The sequence below is a fragment of the Megalopta genalis genome, chromosome 17 (genome assembly GCF_051020955.1).
Source record: "Megalopta genalis isolate 19385.01 chromosome 17, iyMegGena1_principal, whole genome shotgun sequence".
Lineage (NCBI taxonomy): Eukaryota > Metazoa > Arthropoda > Insecta > Hymenoptera > Halictidae > Megalopta > Megalopta genalis.
Window position 1 is genome coordinate 4,000,136 of NC_135029.1, and position 23,964 is coordinate 4,024,099.

The following is a 23,964-nucleotide window of genomic DNA, read 5'->3' on the forward strand; positions in this document are numbered from 1 at the left end:
TACGGTAAAGTGACTTATGCCACTTTCAAAATAAACGGCTCATATGTGTAATGATTTATACGTGTGAATCTCCATGTTTCTACCAAAAAACCTCTGCGTATATTAAATTATTACAAATTAAACAAAATAACATATAACATAACACAAACACTAAACAATAATTAAACAACGAAACAAAGTTCTGTTAAGTAAATAACAAAACGTTCTCTTCTGTTTCAATCTCTTCAATTTTAATACACAGACTATCTTATAATTCTTTCTAACATACATCAAGCTACAACGTTCATTAGACAATTAAACTTACACTCGCTCTCTCGTCATTCGCTCTCTCATCACACTTGCCAACCTTAGAATACAAAACTGTATAGAGAATTATTCATTTTATTTTATTTTTCTCCGCCACACAATAATCCTGTGCATCGTGCACATAAACAAAACCAACCAGGACGTCACGTGACGAAACCCCCATGTTCATTATTTCGTATAGGGCAAGGATAAGGCAAAAAAAGAAGTACTACTGTGATCAAAAAGTAAGGTGAATTTGTTTATAAAATGTAAATTCTTTATTTATTCTTCCAAATCAATTTCATCCCCTTCAAAGTAATCCCCGTCCGATAAAACGCACTGTTTCCGACGCTTTTTCCAGTCCTCGAAACAGTCGGAATAGTCTTTTTCCGGTATAGCCTTCAAGATTCGGTTTTTATCTCCTCAATCGTGTCAAAACGGCGTCCCCGCATCGGCTTTTTGAGTTTGCTGAATAACCAGAAGTCGCACGGAGCCAAATCAGGCGAATACGGTGGTTGCGGAACGATATGAGTCGAGTTTTTGGCAAAAAAGTCGCGAAGAACCAATGCAGTATGACATGGCACCAATCGAGACTTGACGCGTTTGAGACACAAAACATCCTTCAAAATGGTTTGGACTGAGCCAAATGATATTCCAACACTATCAGCGAGGTCTCTTATTGTCAATCGACGATTTTCAAGCACCAAATCTTCGATTTTTTGGACGTGGCCCTCGTCGGTAGACGTTGATGGTCGTCCAGAGCGCGGTTCGTCTTCAACGCGTTCTCGGCCCGCTTTGAACTCGTTGTACCACTTATAAACGTTTTTTTGTGCCATAGTTTGATCACCAAAGGCCTTCCGCAACATTTTCAACGTGTCCGCACAAGAATATTCGTTCCGCAAACAAAATTTGATGCAAGTTCTTTGCTCAACAAAATCACCCATTGTAAAAATCGAAAAATTCACTTTTGGTCGTTTACTAAAACACGTGTAACTCGGAGATAATTAAACCTTTTAACAAACAGACGCTTGGCAATTGTTATAGACAGTCCTACCAACCTAGGAAAAAAACAATTGCCTGCCTTCCTAATGTCCGGGAGTTTTAAATGACAATTTCACCTTACTTTTTGATCACAGTAGTAGTTCGATATTGGTTCGTAGAAGAAGTCGAAATGTTATAGCTAGAAGAATCCAACGATCATTTCAAAGAATCCCTCTGTTCGCGAAATGCTCCAATGAAAATACACGGTCGAATCGTGGAAAGTCTGCCAGTTGCTGATCACGTTCCCTCCGAAAAATACTTGTCGATATCATTTTTGAACGTCCGTGACGTTCGCTCCCGGGACACCGGAGCCCATTCAAGGAACGTTGCGTCGGTGCCTCCGTCCGTGAACCATGACTGAGAAAAGTGAGTGACATTCGGTCAGGCTGTCGTGGCAACCGATTCCGAAGCGCGGACACGTGCGCTCATAAGTCTCAATGCGGCATAAGTACCTATCTAGCAGCGATCTTGCTGACCGCCATGGAATTCCGGGGAGAGACTGATATCTCACCCTCGGACGTACCTGGAAGGTACATGTAGCTACAGACGATATATGTACAGGGGCCCATGCGGCCATATATCTGCCTTACACTCATATAGATTTTTCTTGGCCGCTTTGGTACCACGGAGAGAGCTCGTGCAAGGCCACCGTGAATTACCCGAGCCATCATAATTTTCCCGTGGTTTTTCCTGTTAGCGGCGTATCGATGAGACCATCGCGCCGATAATTTACAATTACGGCCGGAAGTGGAACGAATAAAAACTTTTTCATAAACTCGCTTCCTTAGCGTCGGCCCGATGAATTATTTCTACTCTGGAACCCTGATCGTTCATGATAAATCATGTACGAACAATTGGATAACTTCGTTTCAACGTGTGGCTGGATGATTTACTTTGACGTCATTTGTAAATGTCGTCGTTAAAACGGAAGAAAGATTGTCCAACGAGATTTTGCAGTAAGCAATTTTCTTCGGTCTTCGTTCTCGTTTTATAATTTCTTTTTTGCCTATTCACGTAATAAGTGATTTTTAAATGTTATGAACGTATATCTTTTGCTCTTAAATTTTTACGCTTAACTAGCACAGCACAATTTTACATTTTCGTATACGACTGTTGATATAGCTAAAACTTGACATCTTCTTATCAGTTAAAGAATGGTATACCGTTATGACAACTTAAATTTAGTATCATGATATTCGCATACAATACATATTTATGTACATATTTACGTAGACAGAAATACTCATATTAATACATACACGTACTAATAATAAGTCTATTCGTAATGGTGATTATGAAAATGGAAACATCTTTTCTGATCGTCATTGGTTTATCTTCATTGCTCCAGTTTCTAAATGTTTAAAAATGTTTTTTGCAACATCATTATTTCAAGCCGTCGATAACTAAAATATGGAAAAGCTATTGTTCGAGTATAACAATGTGCCTGGTAAGGTAAAATAATTTTCCATCTGCTGGTATTTTCCGAGGTGATATTGAATCGACGTATTTTTTCCGTTATCGTGTGGCGGTTGAAAAGAAAATGCCGGCTAATGGTTGATTGGAAAATTCTGTGAAATCGAAAAGCTTCCACAAAATATGAAGAGTGTTTTATAGTAGGCAATAATAGTAGTCATAGTTGAACAAATAGAACGATTAATTTTAATGATTAAATAGGAAATATATTGGAATGTGTTGATGTGGTAATAAGAGTAACGACTTTATTCTGTTTTATAAAAATTACAACTAATATTATTAGCCAATTTTATCAATGCCTTGTATATTCTTCGTTCATATTATACTTCGCGAAGCTTAAATTTTTTGTCTATTCGATTACGCAGCAGAAAATAATTCATAATACTTTCATTGATGCACGTAACGTTTCATCTCTCTAGTGGAAATAAATAAAATACCAATCTCTGAAATTCATTGAACGCAAAAAATAAAAATAGTAAACGATAACAAATGGACCCTTATTTGAGATTTCCATTTAGTTGTTGAAACAACGGTCGAATTTTATAACTGACACGGTATTATCGAGGAAAATTACATCGAAAGCAAGCTAGGTGTGGGCTAACGAGTAAAACTGTTTGGATAATGAACCAGTCGTTTTTATTTTCCAGATATTAAGGCTCGGCGAAAAGTACGAACGAAATTACGATTATGGCACAATTAAAGTAACATAATCAACCGCGTTACGTTCTTAATGTAGCGACTGCGAGGAACTGCGTGTTAAATACTCGTAAAACCGTTCGAAACACGTGGGAATGTTATAAACCCTCGGCGAGGCTATTCAACGGTTACGACATGCGAAAAATAAACCAGAAATACGGGGAATGCTTCGCGCTAATGTAGTTTTCATGGAAAAACGAATTGAATCGAGAAATCAAGCAAACAACGAAACCAGTCTATGTTTTTCTATCAAATTATTTCCAGCTTTTACGGAAGTAAATTTATTATGCACGTACCATTTACGGTGCATTCACATAACAGTTTGCATTCTTTTTATCGAATGTCCGCGAAAATTTGTTTTCACAGCAATTTTATGTTTTCAAATCGTTCGGTCTAGCACAAATCTGCTTGATGTAATTATTTCGTTGTAAGTATTTTAAAAACTCGTACACTTATTGTAAATGATATGTATACATATATTATATTAATATAATAAATATTATATATAAATAAAAAAATATATATTATATTATATTAAATATGTATAATATATTTATATATTCACATACTATATAAATATAATACATATAATATATATATAAATATAAATATATACATATGTTTATAAAGATCATGGAAAATGAAATTTTTAATAATTAACACAAATCAAACACACTTGTGCCATATATGGTTTAGACACTTAACATATTCTCCAGACTGGAATTCAATTTATTTACATACAACTTACATTTCTTGCAATTTTGTTCACCTAATCAGTTAGCTGTTTAAGAAAGATATATACTTTGATATTCTTTATTAGATTACAAGTTTTATGAAAATGTTGTATTTAAAGAAAATATGAAGGAAATCAGATATACGGCATATAGTTACAATACTTACATACTTTTCAAAGAGATCGCAACAGGTGACTTGTTAATACGTTACTCGTATAATTCTCACACATCTTTCTAGACAGTAAGTAAGCAAAACAACACATTTTGCTCGAGGAAAGACCATGATTCAGTGTAAACTTCATCCGTTTATATAATCGCAACAACGGTAACTACCGATACACGTAACGTAATCGTTGCGTCACGCACGTGTAACGCGTGGTCGTGAACGTGTTAAAGGGTTCGTGTACACCTTAAAGCCGCCTGAATAAAATGTCTAAAGACGATGACGCATTCACGTCGCAGGTCGCAACTCGGCGGACCCAGCGAAGGTGCTCGCGACACATTGCACCGGTGCGGTGCGACCGCAGCCCTCGTTTCAAAACAACTCTCCCCCGTTAAGCACTCGAAAGAAGTGAACGACGTCTCCGGCATTGTGTCAGCGACAAAGAGGTGCGAATATCGGGCCTGAACGGCCGAGGAAATTCCTCAAAGCCGTAAGAAAAGACGTCTGCCCCGGTGTTCCGGTGGCGGAGCGGGAGCAGCCTCGGGTAAGTAACTGGCGCGCGTGCGGGTCGAGCTCATGCGTCGAGCGAGCGCACGTCAGTTCGGAATGACAAAAGAGGCATTGTGCTCGCACGTGAGATTTCTGCGAGTCGGGGTAACGCCCCAATCACTATATGTATAACCCGCACCTATAGTTCCACCTAGAGGAGCGCGAACGTACAGGGTGTACCAGAATTATGTCTAACGACGTGCGTGATTTTGCACTTTAGGATCGATCTTGAAGATCAGGGTGGAAGAGATCAATTTTCTTTGTATTACGATAGGCAATTGTGGAGTACTCGTCGAGAAGAACGAAAGTCTCAAAGGTAAGTCTCGATTCAACCCTTTACGTAAAAAACGATGTCGGGGGAAAGAATAACATTTTGTCATTTAAAACTCCGTTTTCGAAAAAGATTTGGTTGAAAGAATGACACAATTTAATTGGAATCAAATTATGTGTCCGACCATGACATACCGATTCTATTTTTCGTCATACAAGCCACGAAAAATTACTATCCGGCTCACTATCCGGTTGTACCACGATTTCGGATATGATGGTCGCGACATATAATTTTTATTTGTCGTGTTTAACATTCTTTTCTCGCATGCGAAGAGTTGAAATAATCCGTGATTCCTTTGAGACTTTTGTTTCCCTCGACGAGTACTATACGTTGCAATAAAAAAAATGTCGCCCGTTCGATCTTGTTTTTCAAGGTCAAAAACAATTCTACACCAAATCATCTATCTCATCTTCGCCGATCCTCAGGCGTAGAATCACGCTGGAACGGTCGTTATAGATAATTTCTTGACACCCCGTAGATCTACGTGTACGTATACTCGCTGGTGAGCCGGTCTTGCTTATCGCATCGGGCCACGACATCCAGCCGGTGCTCACGTCGCGTCAGAGCACCTCCGCTCCTTCCCGAAATTCTGAAACCTGTTTCTGTCTGCTGTCGTCGGCTTGACCCGTTCCGCTGGAAGAAGAACGCGTGCGTGCGTGCCACCGGGTTCGCCGGGTCCACTGCCGGAATCCTCGCAGACGAATAAAGTTATTCCAAGACGAGCTGTACCACCCGCGGGACACCATTGCGCCTTAGTGCCTTGGAATGCAACGATCGGGCTTCGTAATTACTTGGCGACACTTGACCCGGCACGCCGAGCTCTCAGCGTCGCGTCGCCGCGAGTTCCTCGCCGCAACGCTCGAAAAGTCCGATTCCTCGCGAGACTACCGCCGTCTTACGTCTCGTCGTTCGGTTGCGTCTGGATTATGGCCGTGGCTACGATATTTCTACTGCACGATGGTGCTCCAGTCACGTGTACCACGTTAAAAGCGACCTGGGGATATTGAAAGACGCTACGAAGTTCGTAGAGAGCTAACGGGGCCCGGGCTGGTTCGAGGAGTTGTTGATAATTGAAGTTTCCTTGATAAATGCTCGATTCGAGTAGCGATTTTTCAGCAGCTGGGTCACCGGTAATTCTAGTTCCTTGGCAATTCGGGGTGAATGAAAGTGTGGACGTCCTTAGTTGTACCACCCTTTTTAGTTAAATCGTCCCGACTAACGTTCTTGGACAGCCAAAAAAGGAAGCTTCAGATCCGTAAAGTTAGTTCTAAATAAGTGAAAACAAATAAATGGAATTATATTTGGAACTCTATGGAGAGTATATAGAATATTCGTGCTTTGCTTAACCCTCGAACCGCGGTTACCGGGTCATATTGACCGAGTGTATTTACATCGTCACCCAATTAGGTAATTTCCGGTAATTCAATTAAATAGATGGCTGCTACACTAGGAAAGACAGAAAGGCTAATAAGCCCATGTGAAATATCTTCGGAAATATGTTTGGAAAAATTGTTGAATAAAACAGAATCTTCATAAACATCGTCCATTTTATGGTTGCGAAAATAATCCGCTGTCCGAGGTAACTTAAAGAGTAAAAGGTTATGTCAAGGTTTTAAATGTTTTCAAATATTCTAGAAAGTAGCAAATTAGTAGATAAGACATTTTAACTGAGGACGGAAGTGTAGGGGTCAACAATTTTTTTAGTCGTAGCCCCGTAAATTGCGACACTTTGTGAGAAAATGATGTGTGCAAAATTTAGAAGCAATCGGACAATGGGAACCCGTGCTGTATTTGCATTAAGCTTTAAACACATTATAATGGTTTCATTTCATTTTCAAACATGTGTATTCTTGGCAAGATAATTGTATTTCTACCGAATCTGGACGAAATTTTGTCAAAATTTTTGTCAGAGATAGTTTTCGGGAACATGTTTGACACATAGTTGAACAAAATCAGCCCCAAATCGAAACAGCCCTTAAAGTTGAGAATAAGAAGTACATTGAAAGGCACTGTGTATTACAATCAAGTTCAAAGATTTTATATATATATATATATATATATATATATATATATATTTATATTATATATATATATTTATATATATATTTATATTATATATATATATTTATATATATATATTTATATTATATATATATATTTATATATATTTTTTTAAAGTGTCACATAATGCTTATCATTAGACTGAAGGTTATATTCATCTATGACAAAATTCAGTAGATGAAATACAAAAAATTATGAAGGCATAAGAAGAATTTAGTAATACAGCTACACTATTTTCAACTTATTAGAATTATTAAAAGGAGCAATTTATTTGTCTATAATTTCTGTTTCTTGCAATCGTATTGAACGATTTTTATTTTATTTTATCATATAACGATGGGCACGATATCATATAATGATGTACAAATATTTTAATTATCCTTTCGTCTATATATCACGTTGTTCTAATTCATCTTACGCAGAAAAAGAATGAACGAATAACAAAACCGATTGTAACTTCATGCTCTCGTTATCACTTAATAGTCTGCATAGTTACATAAAAGTGATGTTTAATTAGAAGGCTGTATTTTATTAGGAATACACTGATAAACAATACAGTGTTTAATAGTGTTATTCATTTTGTTTCAGGTAAACAATAAGCAGCAATTAAATCCTTTCACTCGTCAAGTGAGTATTATTTTGCATTGTGAAACGAACGCTTACGATGATTTAATATAATCTTGTACACGATCTTTAGCATATGTACTGTAATACATTGTGTACTTTCACTATAAATAATTTACTTCGCAAACAGTAATTTAGCTGAATTAAATTATAACTGTATAATTGATAAGATTGCAATGTTTATACAATTTATAAATGAAGTGACGTACACGTAAAAATCGACCATTAAAATAGCAATCGTTTGAGTGTACCATACTGCATCTTCCGGTGTTTCCGATTACTTTCTCTTTTGCGTTAGTCATCAAGAAATTACATGATCATTTCAAAATATCCTCTACTTGAATCATCGAGTTCTTCAGTTACATCGTATTGAATAAACGCTCGACATTCTTTAATGATAGATTAAACATAAATCTAGAAATACTTTCATTTTAAGCTACACTTTTCTGAATTTTTGAAATAGAAATTGGGACATTCTAGAATAAAATAATTGTTTCTGAAAACATATTAATCGTACTATCCGTAATTTCAGCATATATTTAAATACATAAGGGTACTTAAGAGTAGGGTACAAAACCACAATTCGAAGCAAAATTACATTGTACAGATATAAACTTCGACGTAAATTCTATGGTTCTTATTGTAAATATTTCTTAATAGGAATCCTAAAGTATTACATACGAGTAGGAGCCATTTTTGTCAGTACACTACTACGGTGCTTCTCGCGCATTCATGGCACCGAAAAGATATTTTTTATAAATGTTCCTCATATTCTGACTGTTATTATTCATTTCTATAAAACTAAACATGTGTATGTGCGTCCATCATAATTCAACTGCTGATCTTCGTGCATTTATGTTCAAACTGGCTGGTTGGAATACAGAACAGTAAATGCAGAGGATAAAAGTAACAATGCTGTTAAATTATTTTCAACTGATTAAGGACGTTAAGAATGGAAATCAATTTTTATTTATTTCCTGCTTGTTGCAATTGACGTAGAGCATTTTTCCTTTCCATAAAGATCCGCAGTCGAATGATAAGATAACATTTGTTGATCTCATGGTTCTTGATCGAGCAGAACAAAACCGCAAGTTCGACCGACGTTAATAATCCTAAATTTAATTGCGCTCGTTTACATTCGTATAGATAAACTGCTCAACTCAACTCTCTCTCTCTCTCTCTCTCTCTCTCTCTCTCTCTCTCTCTCTCTCTCTCTCTCTTGTCCAAATCAAGTCGCTGTAATGTGAAACTGCCCTGTTGTGAGCAACTCCTTAAAGAAATATAGAAGAGAGGGGTTGCCACGGAGGTGTTTTATCAACGGACAATCGAAGAGTCGGGATCGGACCGTCGAGCGATCAACACCATCTAATTCAAAGATCTCTAACATAATTTAATTTAGTTGTATTATAGTTCGTGTTCTCTATTGTAAATAAAATGCCGCGACGCGGGAGAAGTGTAGTAATTCGTAACAATATATATATATATATATATATATATATATATAACTCACCCATTTAGTTGTAAATATATATATATATATATATATATATATATATATATATATATATAGAGAGAGAGAGAGAGAGAGAGAGAGAGAGAGAGAGCAGACAAATATACCAGTTCCAAGAACAGATATGCAGTTCATCTTAATTATATGTTACTCAACCAAATACGTGACGTATAACGGAAGGATACCGTGCAGCATTAAGTTCTAATTCGGTCTAATACTCTCCTTACCCGAATTCCAGCACCGTTCTACAACCCTGGCAAGCAACTGCCGTTCCGAGTTTACGAGAGAGGGTACAGAAGCAATAGTCCCCTGTAATCCTCTGTCTAAAGCTTCTTCAGTCAATATTCTCAATGGTTGGTTAAATAATAAGATTCCAGTCCGAACAATAACGTTTCGTAAGTGAGCTCTTGCTGTTCGCTCGTAACGACGAGATTGGCAACCGCGTTGCCATGAGCCGGCGCTCCGGGCCAGCACGCCGCATCGGTCTCCTATTCCGGACATTAAGGATCACACTTCACGGTACAGTCAAAGTAGAGCTTAAAGTGTCTCTAGCCCCGGGCAAACCACAACCGGTTACCAGGGGGGCGGTAAATCTGCGCGAAGAACTCGCAACAATGGTCGTCCCAACTGATTCACGCCTGTCAAATGATTAGAGAACTACTCTGCGAAATTAGCACCAGAACTACCGGACGGGTCAAGAGTAGTTGTACGAGAAACTTTTCGATAAATCTTTTTATTCGAGCATGCATTAGAACAAAAGTAACTTAAAATCTTCGCTATTGTTGCTTGTCTTGTACGAATGTACAGGGTTCCCCGGAAAGAATCATCCGATTTCAAAAATTTATATTTTAAAAAATTACACACAGAGAATTATAATTCAAACACGAATATAACGGGAAAATGTGCGAGTTTTACTTTTTACCCCATTGGCACTTGGAGGTTCGGAATTTTCTTAATACGGAACTACCAAACCGTTAGATTGGTCGCAGTTCATCCGATAATATGGTTCTACACAGTTGGCCTCCGAGATCACCCGACTCAACCCCATGCGACTTCTTCCTTTGGGGATTTGTGAAGGATCTTGTCTTTGTACCACCTTTACCTACAAGTGTAAATGAACTGAAAAAACGCATTTGCGATGCTGTACAAACAATTACCAGAGATACATTACACCGTGTTTGGCAAGAACTTTCATATTGCAATGATGTCATACGTGTAACGAAAGGAAGTCATATTGAACACTTGTAAACAAAAACTCACACATTTTCCCGTTATATTCGTGTTTGAATTATAATTTTCTGTGTGTAATTTTTTAAAATATAAATTTTTGAAATCGGATGATTCTTTCCGGGGAACCCTGTATTATAAAGGAACTATCAGTTATAGTCCAGTTGTAACGACCTAATTCATAAGATGTTTTTTAGTAGCCCGGACAATTTGATGCGCTTAATAATCATGCCTTCATTACTGCTAGTTTCATAATTGCTAGCACAACATAATTGAGAAGATGCTCCCGTTTCAAATCATCTATTATTCATAATATAATATTTTATATTACTACTACTTTTATATTACTCATAATATAAACCAATCACCCAATCGTATGAAACCAAATGTTTCAAATACATCTGTATGTATTTAAAACATTTATTATTATTATTACCATAATAACGCAAGTCACATTTTCGAAAATGTAGACTAGTATGTTTTAACATCTAATCTGCACAATGTTAAAAAACGAGTGAAATAAATTATACAGTTATTGTAAACTAATTTAATTCTAAATTATTTTAACAATAAATTTGGTCAGTAAAAACAGTACGTGTTAATGAACGATAACATTCCTTTATTCTCATAATGAGGTAAATGTGATATACGTCACTATGACCCCAATCCTCTCATATACTGTACTTACAGAAACTTCTATTTATATAAAACATTGCATATAACTTTCCCTATCCAATATTAACTGTGGACGTTGCTACAGGACAATGATCTTGAGCTCGGTTTCATCAGGAGGTATTTTGAATAAAATAATTTTACCTTTCATACATCATGATGTAGTTGTAAGCACCAAAATACTTCTGGATAGTGGTTCGCTCAAGAAGTCTTCTAATGACGTTCTCCTAACTCGTACCACTTTGTGCGAAAAAAAGATCTTAGACCACTCTGTGCGTGCTTATTTTAAATGGTGAAGTCTCTGCTTTCACGTTCTTGAACTTAGTCTTTTTCACAGACCCTTTTTTTATTATAAAACACGGAGGAACCGAACTTATTCTTCCGCACTTCAAATTTTGCAAGTTTAAGCAACTATGCAGTGTTGTTGCTAGTTACATAGTTTTTGTTCGAGTACAGTCGTGATAAAAAATTGTACATTGACTTTCGAGAGATTATTCTGAACAAGAGACTTTCCTTTACTTAAAAGTTACACTGAAATAAATGTAGAAAAATGTTGTTTTAACTCCGTAGACTCGTCTGAATTTGAAAAATGATACACATCGAAGCTTGTTTTTTTAACATCAGGAAAACTCTCACTCAACAACAGAAATTCTCTTAGCTTTTATGTAAATACAAATATACATACATTCTTCTATGCGTTTATACATTGAAAAGATTCCGTTGCTTTTTTAATTTCTTTTTACCACGGTTTTGTGTCCAAACTATTGGGTTGGCAACTAAGTAATTGCCGATTTGTTCAGTGAAATAAAAAATATTTTTTACTTGGAATGAAGTTTAATCTGTAATGTATTTTCCATTTTGTTCGATGACCTTTTGCCATCTCTCTGACAACTTGAAAATTCCAGGCTCGTAGAAAGTCTGATCCTGTTCGGCCAAAAACTGAGTTAAGTGAGATTTTTCAGCGTCATCATCGTTAAAAGTTTTACCACGAAGGGAGTTGTCCAGCGATCGAAATAAGTGGTAATCCGATGGCGCGAGATCAGGGCTATATGGTGGGTGTAACATCAATTCCCAACCAATATCCATCAATTTTTGCCGAGTTGACAAAGACGTGTGCGGCCTAGCATTGTCCTGGTGGAAAATGACACCTTTACGATTGACCAATTCTGGTCGCTTTTCCTTGACCGCTGCATTCAATTTGTCCAGTTGCTAACATTCACGGATAATAAAAAATAACATAATAATAATAATAATAATAATAATTTTATAATATAACATTTACGGATATCATAAAAATGAGAGTGAGAGACATCTATAACTGAAATCGGCAATTACTTAGTTGCCAACCCAATAATTCGTGTTATGATAAATCGCAACAATAGTAAATAAAAGAAATCGCGACGAAGACTAATCTGGAATTAACGCCATCTTTTGATCTAATTTGAACGTGACACTTTATTTACCGGAAGCCTGTTAATACGTTTTTTCAATAACTGAACTGTGCCTATGAGAAGCTCAATATTTCTTATTTAAATAGTAATTGCAGAAGTATTTGTTACATTATATTAATCTAAATCATTCTATGGATTATAGGTGAGATTATTATAATTGCCAACCCAATATTTGGTATTTCTGTAGATTGATTCGGTATTGTTTCGTCACTTTTCCTTGTCAGCAGCACACAGTTGGTGATTGTAGGGTAAAGAAGCCAATTACTGTGCCCTGTTGGCGGACTTCAGTAATGCTCGCTGCTAAAACCAACTTCAGCAATTTAATTGACATTTCTTAACAACTTAAAACAGAATCTCAAAGTTTGTTTTATTCATATACATTTTCCCTTGAAACAAACATGTAATTTTCTTCGAATATTGGGAGAAAGTAGAAAAATGTTCTGGAGCCAGTTATCGCGTGCACATGTGCTCTACAAAGAACAGTATTGTGCCACGGTTACGATACCCCATACTTGAATGCTCTGGTGAGTACCGAGCCTCAATAACAGTGCACAATAACAAATTTTCTGTAAACAAATGTAATATCGTAATGTCATTTAAAAGTTCAGATTAGGGAGAATGCTTCAATAAAATTTCATATTTACAATTCTCCTCTTTAAAGATATGACAGAGGTGACTTGCGCTTTGAAGTTATGTAGATCTATCCTATGGTAAGCGGCACAGTAACTAACGCATCAAGCGAGAGATAGGTTCGACTACTGTAAATGAACTACTGAAACTGAAACTGAAAACAAAGATTCATAATAAATAATCACTGTTTTGTTTTCCCATAGTCTTAATACGTTTTACCAATATAATTAACATTACGATATATTACCTAGAACAATTTATTTTACTGAATATTGTTCTTCATTTGTTCAATAGTTTCTTAATCTTTTTCGTAAGCTTGACAGAAAATTGTGCGAATTTGGTATCATAAAATTGAAATAATTTCTGCGGTATTTTACGAACTTCCGTCTCTTACATGTTAAATTTTAACAAATAAGTAATTAAATAAATTGAAACAAGGAAACATGTCGATACAGTTGCTTTTGCTTGGAAATAAACTAAAGGCATTAGTAATTGGTCACCCCACAGTGATCGACTCTACACCCCTCCGTGACGGGATAGTGTACATTTGCTCGTAATGCACGCCAGAAGGCGTGCTATCGAAAAAGCCGAAGCAAAGGCGAAATAATACCGCTCCATTTTTCCGCGATGCCGAGAGTTGCGTCACGTCCAGGCGTAATATTTGCCGTCGGCCGACGAGTTCCCGTCGGTGTTACGTCGTCGAACGTGTTTTATCCCCCCGCACGGCGATAAATCACAACGAATTTAACAAACTTCACCGCGCGACCCGCAATAATACACATATTCCGCGGGAAATTTATATCCGCGTATTGCGCTACACCGCCGCCGAGTCCGCGTCCTGTTTTGTTTTTTATTATACGTCCAACGCTGGCCGGTTCTCTTTCGGCCTTTAATTATTGTTTATCGTGGTTACGCGCGTGACATTCAGCGCGATCTCTTCCTGCGTTTTTCCAGCCGGTTCGCCGGAACCCGGTATTCGGGCCGGGTCAATCATTCGACGATCGTAAAACAGACATTACAAAGTCCATGGTAACGCGGACGGCTTTGCCACTGTGGGCAGGCCCGGCCGTCATTTAATTTTCCATTCCCGTGATTCCCGCAATGTTTGTCCCGTTTTGCGCGACGATATTAGCCGCCGTTACGCTCCCGTTAGCCCCCGCCGATATACGTCGCATCGAACTTAAACAATTTCACGTCCACGGTCCGCAAACATTCGATCGTCCCGCCATTGTGCAGCGTAAGTGGAGGGGCCGCGCTTGTTGAACAATAGTTCGTGATCAATCGTTATTGCATTTTTGTTAGCGCGGCCAATATGCCGGGGCCTAGGCGTATCCAATGAAAATATATGGCGCACAGTGGGGTATTTAGCTCGATCGGCTGGCGAACAAGATTCCGGCGTTATTTATTGTCTAATGTTAACGCCAGCTTCAACGTTATGGAGTGAAAACTACATTTTGAGAACTATTAGAAGCTGTGCTACTATTGGAAGAATTACTTTTTATATGGCAGTTTCTCGACACATTTCTTTATCACGAGAATAGGCTAGCTTCCACTATTATTAGATTTCTTATAAATCACTATTGTCTCTGATGCAACATCAACCTAGATTACTTGTATAAAAAGGAATGATTGTTTCACAATTGAACCAACTGATCTAAACTTTGTTCAGATGTTGGAGTGATTGGTTTACTAAACAATGCCTAGAAAATTGTTTTCTGCGATTTTCGCGAGCTTGAATTGTTTACAGCTCGTGTCAAGGTCGACTGGTAACGATGACATTTTTTCAGCATGCATATACGTTACCGAGATCTGTGAAACGTATTTTTTAAAGTTTCTTCATACGCTCAGATAGAGAAGTTGAAAAACGTAATTTTCTTTTGCAAAATTAAAAAATAGTACTTCAGTCTTTGTCTAGTAGACCAGTCTCACTATCAACTAAACAAAAAAATCCAAGTCATTTCGTCGAGTTTTGAAAAAGTTATGAAACTTCAGAAGGTTTTCGTGTCTCGCCGTGCGTTCAGGCACATAAGAAAAAACATTCGTTTATTTTGAACAAACCAAAAGTTTCGTGCCAAATACCTCACTGTGCGGCGGCCAGGTTGACGCGGTTGCATCCAGAGACGCGCAATCCTCCGCGCGACGTATTTTACCCGCCGAGCATTCGCGAGCGTTCGCAAGCGTTCGCAGCCGTATTCTCGTTTTGCTCGCGTCAGTGCAGTTTAAGTGGAAGGCAATTCTCACGCGTCAGTTTTTAGGGTCACGGTCCAATTAGTTGAACGAATTTCAGAACTACACTTGTGCACTTTTTTTCCTGTCTTTGTTCCGCCGGTTTGAACGCGAACGCGCGCGCGCGCGCGCGTGCACGCACACGCCTCTATTTTTAATCCCGTTTTGTGCTCGTTCCGCGCTCGTTTTCGATCCTCTTCCGAGTTTTAATCGGTTTAATTGCTTTGCTTAAAACGCTCGCCGACCAGACTGTATCGAGCCGCGCCGTTCGGAATATTACGGTTGATTAGGAGATGTCTATTCGCCGAGAATTTTGTTTCCATTTGCGGGCTCGCGTCTCCGTGTGAAACCTTTCCACTGGGTTCCACTGATTGCGTTTATTAATTCGCTATCGGAAAGGTTTCCGTTTAAGCTTGTCGGTAGCGGAGGGACACCGATAGATTTCGCCGATAAATAGCTGGAAATTTCTTGCGTATTTGTCGTCCCGATTGCCGAGGTTAATCGATATTGTTAGGACACTCGGAGCATCGACCTGCGATCGGTTAAAAATGCATCGTTGCATATTCAACAAACTAATTCCGTTTCTACTGTCTCGGGTCGATATACAGCGTCGCCCCGTAAAAATAACTCCTCTCGTCGTCGCTGCGGGCTATTGTACAAATCAATTGATCGGTTGTTAAAGATTACAAAGCGAAGCCGTCCGATGCAGCCACTTTGCTTTGATTCTATTCCACGATTGCATATACATGTAATAGGATTGTCCTGCAACGTTTTCGTAATTTTTCAACCGTAAATCGATAGTAATTAGCAGGCTGCATATCGTGAATCGAGCAGACCTATTTCTTTTGCTGAAGGTTTTAATGAGACCAATCGGTTTGATTCGTGCTATACGATTGTTATGTTCGGCTTGTATGCTAAATCGGCTCTGTTATTATTGCTTCATTTGCACAATAAGTGTATTGAAATTATTATTCGTTTAGTGAATTCCTTTAAGTCTCAATAATTCCATCTATTAGCAAAAAAGATCGTTTATATAACAAATATTTTGAAGGATGTTCCTATTTGTTAAACTAAATGGAAGTCGAGAGTGACCCCAACTTATGGTAAATATGATACTTTATTATTAAGGATTTAGAAACATTAAAATATTTCGTTGAAACAACTTAGTGGTGGCTATCGTGATTGCAAAATAGTTTAGTATTGAAACACTGTGTTAGTAAAAAGATATAGATATATTAATAAGAAAGATTGCTAATTTCATGATACTTTCTTCTAATATTGTTCATTGTCTTTTCGACTCATATTTTCCATTATCAGCTATAAGTGCACATAACTGCATTATTTTGTCGCTTACTTTCAAGAGAATTACTTTAAGGATTAAAGAAATTTCATTTTAAGTGGGTGTTAAACTTGTGCTCGATTCAGTATTTTGCCACTAAAGAGCAGAACTTCTACGAGGAGAAGATTTCAAATCTACTAAGAAAATGTTAAAATGTGTTTTATTCCTTTTCGTTTCAAACATTAAAAAATCGTCTTTCATTTCCTTGTGGTAGTCTCAATAGATATGAGATTCTTCGTAACTGTTTCAGCCGAAACCATTGATAAGAGATTTATCCATTGGTTCCGATTGAGAAACATTCCGTATTATTAGCCACTACCGCGAGGATTGAACTTGTTATCGTTAGTATTATCGGAAACCGACATTAGTGTCCCATCAAACCAATAATTTCCTCGATGCGGCTCCTTACGCCTCGCTGGCGCACGTAGTCGTGTGTCTAATTAGGGTACACGCGTACGATTGCATGAACGGTACACATCGAATCAGTTCCGCGAATGATGCCTTTCACTCCGCCCGTTTGTAGAATCGCATCTCGAATCTTGCATCGAGTCGCATCGCGGCGACACGAGCCAAGCAATGCCGCATCCTGTTACACGTTTGATGCACTTTCAAAACAACCCGTCGGTATCTCCGCCGGCGGCTCCTACCAGTTAGTCTTCGATTATGCTCCCCAAGGAGCAATCCGCGAAATAGCTCTCTCGGTCGAGATGCTCGGAGTAGCTTGAACGATGGTCAACGGGGCCGTTTACTCGCATTTAAATCGGGCAAAGCATCGTCCGATGACTTGGTGAAGTTCGGGGCTGCTGTTGCATGTGTTCTGCTTGCCGACGATTTCGCCGCTCGGAAGAGTGCATCCAGCCGATCAAATTAAATTAACACTTTGGAGACCCTCGAAACGCGCCAACCGTGATTTCCGGTCCACGATGATCGTGGTTTAGATTTCGGGACCGAGTTGTGGCGATCTACTTCCAGGGGTCGTTCGAGATTTAGGCTACTGGAGTAAACCTGCCGATCACTATGTAACTGGCTAACAGAACAGCTCTATACATTCTCGAAGCTGTCACGAAACCATCCCGGCAAGTCTCCATCAACATTTTCAGCGCCACGTCAGTCAAACTTGACTGACGCGAACTTGAATATTAATTTTTCTTACAATCTTATTAGTAGACCGCAGATTTTATGCATTTATGATCAAAATGCTTAAGTGGAGCATAAACTGTGGAAAGATTAATAGACTTTAAGAATGCTGTGTTACATTGTTTTCAACCTATCGGATCTATTAAGAGAGAAAACAAACTTTTATTTTACTTCGGTCTGTCGTAATTGAGATAGTCAATTTTTATTTTCGATAAAAAACCGCAATCTACTTTTAAGTTTTTAAAGAGTGATCACACTGAAACAAAAATAACTTTCAGAAACACGTGTTTTTAAAATTTTTAATTATTTTATTTACACATATCGATATTTATCAGTATTACGCGTGAAAAACATTCATATGAAGAGTCACCCATTGACCCAGTTCTTTCAAATCGGATGATTAGGTTACGAATTATGTTATCATGGTATTAAAATGTTGCCGATATTTTCTCCGAGATTTAATAATTGATTTTTCACTGAAATAGAAAAACTCAACTAGTTTTACTCGTTGCTGGATATCGTACGTAGCCATTTTAATCTCCAAGGGGTGCTCTACGACCGACAAAAAGAAGAAAATAAAAGCATTGGGAATGAACAAGTTATGACTTTTTCAAACCGTTCAGTTTTTCAGTGAAGCATCCTGTATTTGAGAAATTGTTTTATTGTCAACGCAGTTTATATATAAATCTCAGTGACTGTTGAAGGATGTATAGAAAGGATGTGGCATGAGATACGAGAGATATCTCAATTTATTGCTGACTGATAAAGAAGAAGTGAAATTTATATACTGTTTATTAAATATTTGTTTTCATCGATTTCTTCTATTCTAAATTCAACATTATATGATTGTACGCATGATATGTCATTGTTTCTAAATGATAACTTAAAATCTTTTGTACATGATTTAAATATTACATTACAAAAATTAATGGTATTTTATGTAAGTAATGGTAATGAAAAAACTGCGAATTTCACGTGTATTTATAACAAGAATGAGTGGATCAAATGCAAACTGGTGAAAACGTTTACAGAATCTAGAAACATAGTTGTGTTATTGTAAAATCACAAAAATCGTGTAGTAACGAGGCTTCTTAATTTATTTTTTGTATATGTACAAATTTAATTATTAAATTTAATTAACTTACCCTTAAAACTAATAAAGTGAATCGATGGTGATCGACTACAGCAACCAACCGAAGTTGCACAGTACTATAATTAAAATCTATTAATTTGTGTTACGTCGCTCTTGCTACAATACTCAAACTATGAAGCTTTATGACAAATATATGTTACAGATAAAAACTTTGCTGCGTATGGAGAATATTTAACTTCGTAGAATCTAGTGACACGCTGCCTAAACTTATTTTGCGCATCCAATAATATAATTACGAGATCAAGCCATATCAGTGAAACATACTTCCAATTTGTGCCTGAATGTAATAATACTTATTTATACATATAGTAGTTTTTATTCATATATAATATTTATTCATACTGCTAGCGCTTGTACGACCTAGAAATTCTTAGTACATCAAAGCAGTTTATACATACATGCATAGTCTGCTTAAGAAAATGCAACATAACATTTCCATTTATTATACATCGCCTGATTTCTATGTATATATGTATGTATGTATGTATATAATTATACTTTGCCGATGTCTTGCATAAAAGACTGAATGTACAAAATGTTTTAACATCAATATACAACATTTCTATATCAAAATCAAATACTTTCGACGATATTTGCAATTGATAGAATCTTCTTTTCCTACAAATATATCTAAATTGTGACGTCCAAACTTAACAGTCGCGTTATTGATGCAAGCAGTCACATATTTGACAAATCAATCACTTTGATATAGTAATCTATCATTCGAAATAAGAATTTCAAATTTACTCTAACTTATTTTATCATTTACTTTGATATATATATATATATATAAGTCAAAGTAAATAATAAAATATATATATATATATTTTATTATTTACTTTGACTCACTTTCCTATTTACTTTAACTTAATTTATCATCCACTTTTATTTATTTTATTATTTACTTTATTAGTCTGCTTTCTTCCTTTTCAACTTGCTATTTTCATTTCCAATAAAAAGTGTCCGACCCTGATCTCGATCATATGAAGAAGGTTGCCGCAATTTTGCTGACGGTGAAAATAGGGGAACGGAGTGATAAGCGAGTGGAAGAGAATAAGTGAACCGACCACCAATAAAACGATCGCGGAATTGTATCCACCTTCCTCTGTAATCGACTAGACTGCGAATTTTTATGCAGATATGAAATCTACGGCAGTTTACAGAAATTGTGGTTACTTATGGATTCATTTCTTTTACTATATCAACTTTTCAAATCATTTTTCTAGTAAGTCGTGTTACTTGCATTGCTTATGTATTGTTCAGTTCTTTTACTTTAAAATAATTTCTCTGACATTTAATAAATTCAAGACTGATCTCGGTTATGCTACTTTAAACTTACTGTTTCAAATCAGCCATTACTTTTGCACTAACATTGTCTTCATTGTTACGTCATTAATTTTTAATACAAATATATTTATATTAAATATAATCCATGACAAGAATAAACGTATCAAATACGAAACAGCAAAATCATTTTAAAAAATGCAAGATTCCTATGACATTATTTTCGGTGAAGTAAAGTTATTCAGACATAAAACAAATCTTTATGTACTTCGCAACTCGTACACGCAATTTTTATTTTGCGTAAACATCCGCAGTCTAGCGATCATCATGTCCCTGATCGTTTAAAAAAAATCGTGAACAGAAACGTAAAATGGTCGATTAACGTTCCCAGTTTTTCTTCCGCATATTCCCAAGATTCGTTCCGGAATTCCAGCTTTACATTCGGCATGGTTACACGAATTCCTGTTGAAATTAACAATCATCGTTCGCAGAGCCCGGTGAAGAGTTTCTCCTCCCTGAACGAATGAACGAAGCTTACGCGTATCTATCGCGTATTACGCGAGAGTTGAATGAACGCGCCGTGACGGCGAATACGGATCAGCCTTAATACCCGAACGATTCTTCGTTAGCCGCTGTGAAATCGGCACGCGCGTGTTCGTTCGGCTGCATTTTTTTCGATCGGCTTGCTAACGAAACGCCATTCAAACAGTTTTTATTTGACTGGTTCTAAGCGTATTACCGAACGTTTATGTAAGGTATTTCTCGCAGATTGCACTGATTTCCTCAGAGAGCTTTCGATTTTGAAAGATTCCGGTGGCGAAAGGTTTTGTTATTTCACTGTGTGAACGTGAGTTGTTCATCGTTGCGTTTCGCGGCTACAGAGAGAGAGAGAGAGAGAGGGAGAGAGAGAGAGGGAGAGGGAGAGAGAGAGAGAGAGAGAGGGAGAGAGAGAAAGAGAGAGAGGGAGGGAGAGAGAGAGAGGGAGGGAGAGAGAGAGGGAGAGAGGGAGAGAGAGAGAGAGAGAGAGAGGGAGAGAGAGAGGGAGAGAGAGAGGGAGAGAGAGAGGGAGAGGGAGAGAGAGAGGGAGAGAGAGAGGGAGAGAGAGAGAGGGAGAGAGAGAGGGAGAGAGAGAGGGAGAGAGAGAGGGAGAGAGAGAGAGAGAGAGAGAGAGAGAGACAGTTCTGTGGCGTTCCATTTAGAATTATTTAGAGCTATTATTGTTCCAATATTGCTGAACGTTTATGCAAAGAATTTTACACGCGGATTACGCCGATGTCCTTCGAGAGTTCTCAATTTTATGATTTCGATGTCGGAAGATTTCGCCGTTCATTGCTGTGTTTTTGATCACTACATATGTTGGTTTCTATATATAATAATGTTGGACAATTGTTCATGAATTTTATTAACATTTCGTGCTAATTTCAAATAATGTATTTGTAAAAAGAATGTATGAAAGTGCATTTTATTTTGAATAGATATATCATATCTTGATGTAATAAAGAATTCGTAGAAAAAAAATATTTAGAATTGTTTCAATTATATGTATACTACTTTACTGAAATTTGTAGTGAAAAATTATTTATCAATTCTCTGCTTTCTAAACCTGGTTAGCGTAGTGCAAATTATTTGGCTCAACACTCTTAGCCCTTCGCACTCGAATGTAGCTAATACGACGACTCTATACTCATATATATGTGGCGGCTACCTCCAGACCTGCCAGCAGAGGGCTCCTCTTCCCGCTAGTAGCCGATCCGTTCCGATCCCTATATATACACCGAGACTTCGTCCTACCCTTACGTCTAAGGCAAGGGCCCGCTAGGATAGCCTTACCGATGAGTCCTCTAGCGGGCCCCGGACGAAACGTCTCCCCACTCCTTCCCTTTCCACATTCGAACCGCCGCCAAATATACTCATATCAAAGTGTCATTTGATACCAAAGAAAAAGACATAAATGATACGCAAAATCTTTTATTTATTAATCTTATTCGATTCTCTTAATCAATTCTTAAAAATTTTATCGGCAAAATCTTCCGAGTGCTAACTGTACATAAAAAGAGAAACTTGGAAGAATAAAATTCAATAAAAACGAGGAGAGTATGTTAAAAAAGTCAAGGTTTCTGATGGAACTACATAATGATTAATAATATTGCATTATTATCCACATGATACTACACTGTATATTGTAGTAATTTTCGAAGTTTATTTAGAAAAGTGAAATTGGTCCGTGTGTGTGAAAAGCACGCTGGAAAAGCATCGCTCGTATTTTACCTACAAGGATTTTTCACTGGTATTTTTAACCGACCAGAAATCTATTCTCACATTTCCTGGTCCGGCTCATCGATTTCAAGCAGCTCGTAAAAATAAAGCAAGTGTTCTGAATGGCACGATCATAAAAACGTTTCATCTTTCTGTATTATACTTGTACGTACGTACGATCACTCGAGGGAGATTTAATAATGCAGCATCACCCCTTTTGTGCTGGGATCTTCGACACCAGACGTTTAGGTAGCTATATGCAAAGCACCGGCAGCCGTAACAGCTGGCCGTGTTTACTGATCACCTGTATGCGTTTACACGCACGCGCCTATGTAAAGCCACGACATTCAAAGATTTCGGCATGGGTCAAGTTATACTTGCTTTCCGAACAAGACTGCATGATGTTGTTTGTATAACATTTTAATCATATTGGTACATCTGGTATACGTCTCGGGGCGGCCGCATCCTTGAGAAAACAGTTAATGCTTATTTTATACTGCCTATGAATCAGAACTGTTTTAGTGATCAGTTAACCACGATTTGGATGCTGTTCACGAATTATTTATGATAATTTGATCAGAGTTCTTTATGTAAAATAAAGAACTCTGCTTACGTTAAGAATTTGCTTACGTTAATTGTAAAACATAAGAGCTGAATGTATATTGTCCTTCTTAAATAATTTTAATAACTTGAAATTAATACATACATGTTTTTTTCAGTTTCTTTTAATTCTTTTACTATTTCATTTCACCAAACCATTTTTTTATGAATTAGATGTTTTAAGATTACGTTAGCAGTAACATTTAACAGATCATTCAGTTGCGAGTTTTATTTAATTATCACTGCCTTTTATAATTATTTAATAATATCTTTCAATTTCCTTGTAAATTTTCCATTAAACATTTGGAATATATTTAATATTTTTTAAGATATCTGAAAATATGACTTATCAAAATTGTATGATACTGACCGGTAAACAAGATGTGGATAGTAACTAAACTGTAGATCTTTGTACACATTTATGGTATATTTTTTGTGAAATAAAAAGAAACGTACATGGTAGCAAAAATGAATCCTTACTTCATGTTCACCACAGAGAATTTTGTAGTTGATATAAGATAC

The 23,964-nt window shown here is 37.1% G+C and overlaps 1 protein-coding gene across 6 annotated transcripts in view; it reads left to right on the forward strand.

Annotated features, from left to right (window-relative positions):
* Window positions 1–23,964, forward strand: part of LOC117227984 (uncharacterized) — a 736,131-nt gene that overhangs the window by 150,774 nt on the left and 561,393 nt on the right. For 4 of the 6 annotated variants that reach the window (XM_076527155.1, XM_076527154.1, XM_076527158.1 and 1 more), the window contains exon 2: window positions 7,922–7,960. The exons of the other annotated variants lie outside the window; for them this stretch is intronic. In XM_076527155.1, the coding sequence (XP_076383270.1) occupies window positions 7,922–7,960 (39 nt within the window). The remainder of the gene's footprint in view (window positions 1–7,921; window positions 7,961–23,964) is intronic. 6 annotated transcript variants of the gene reach the window in all.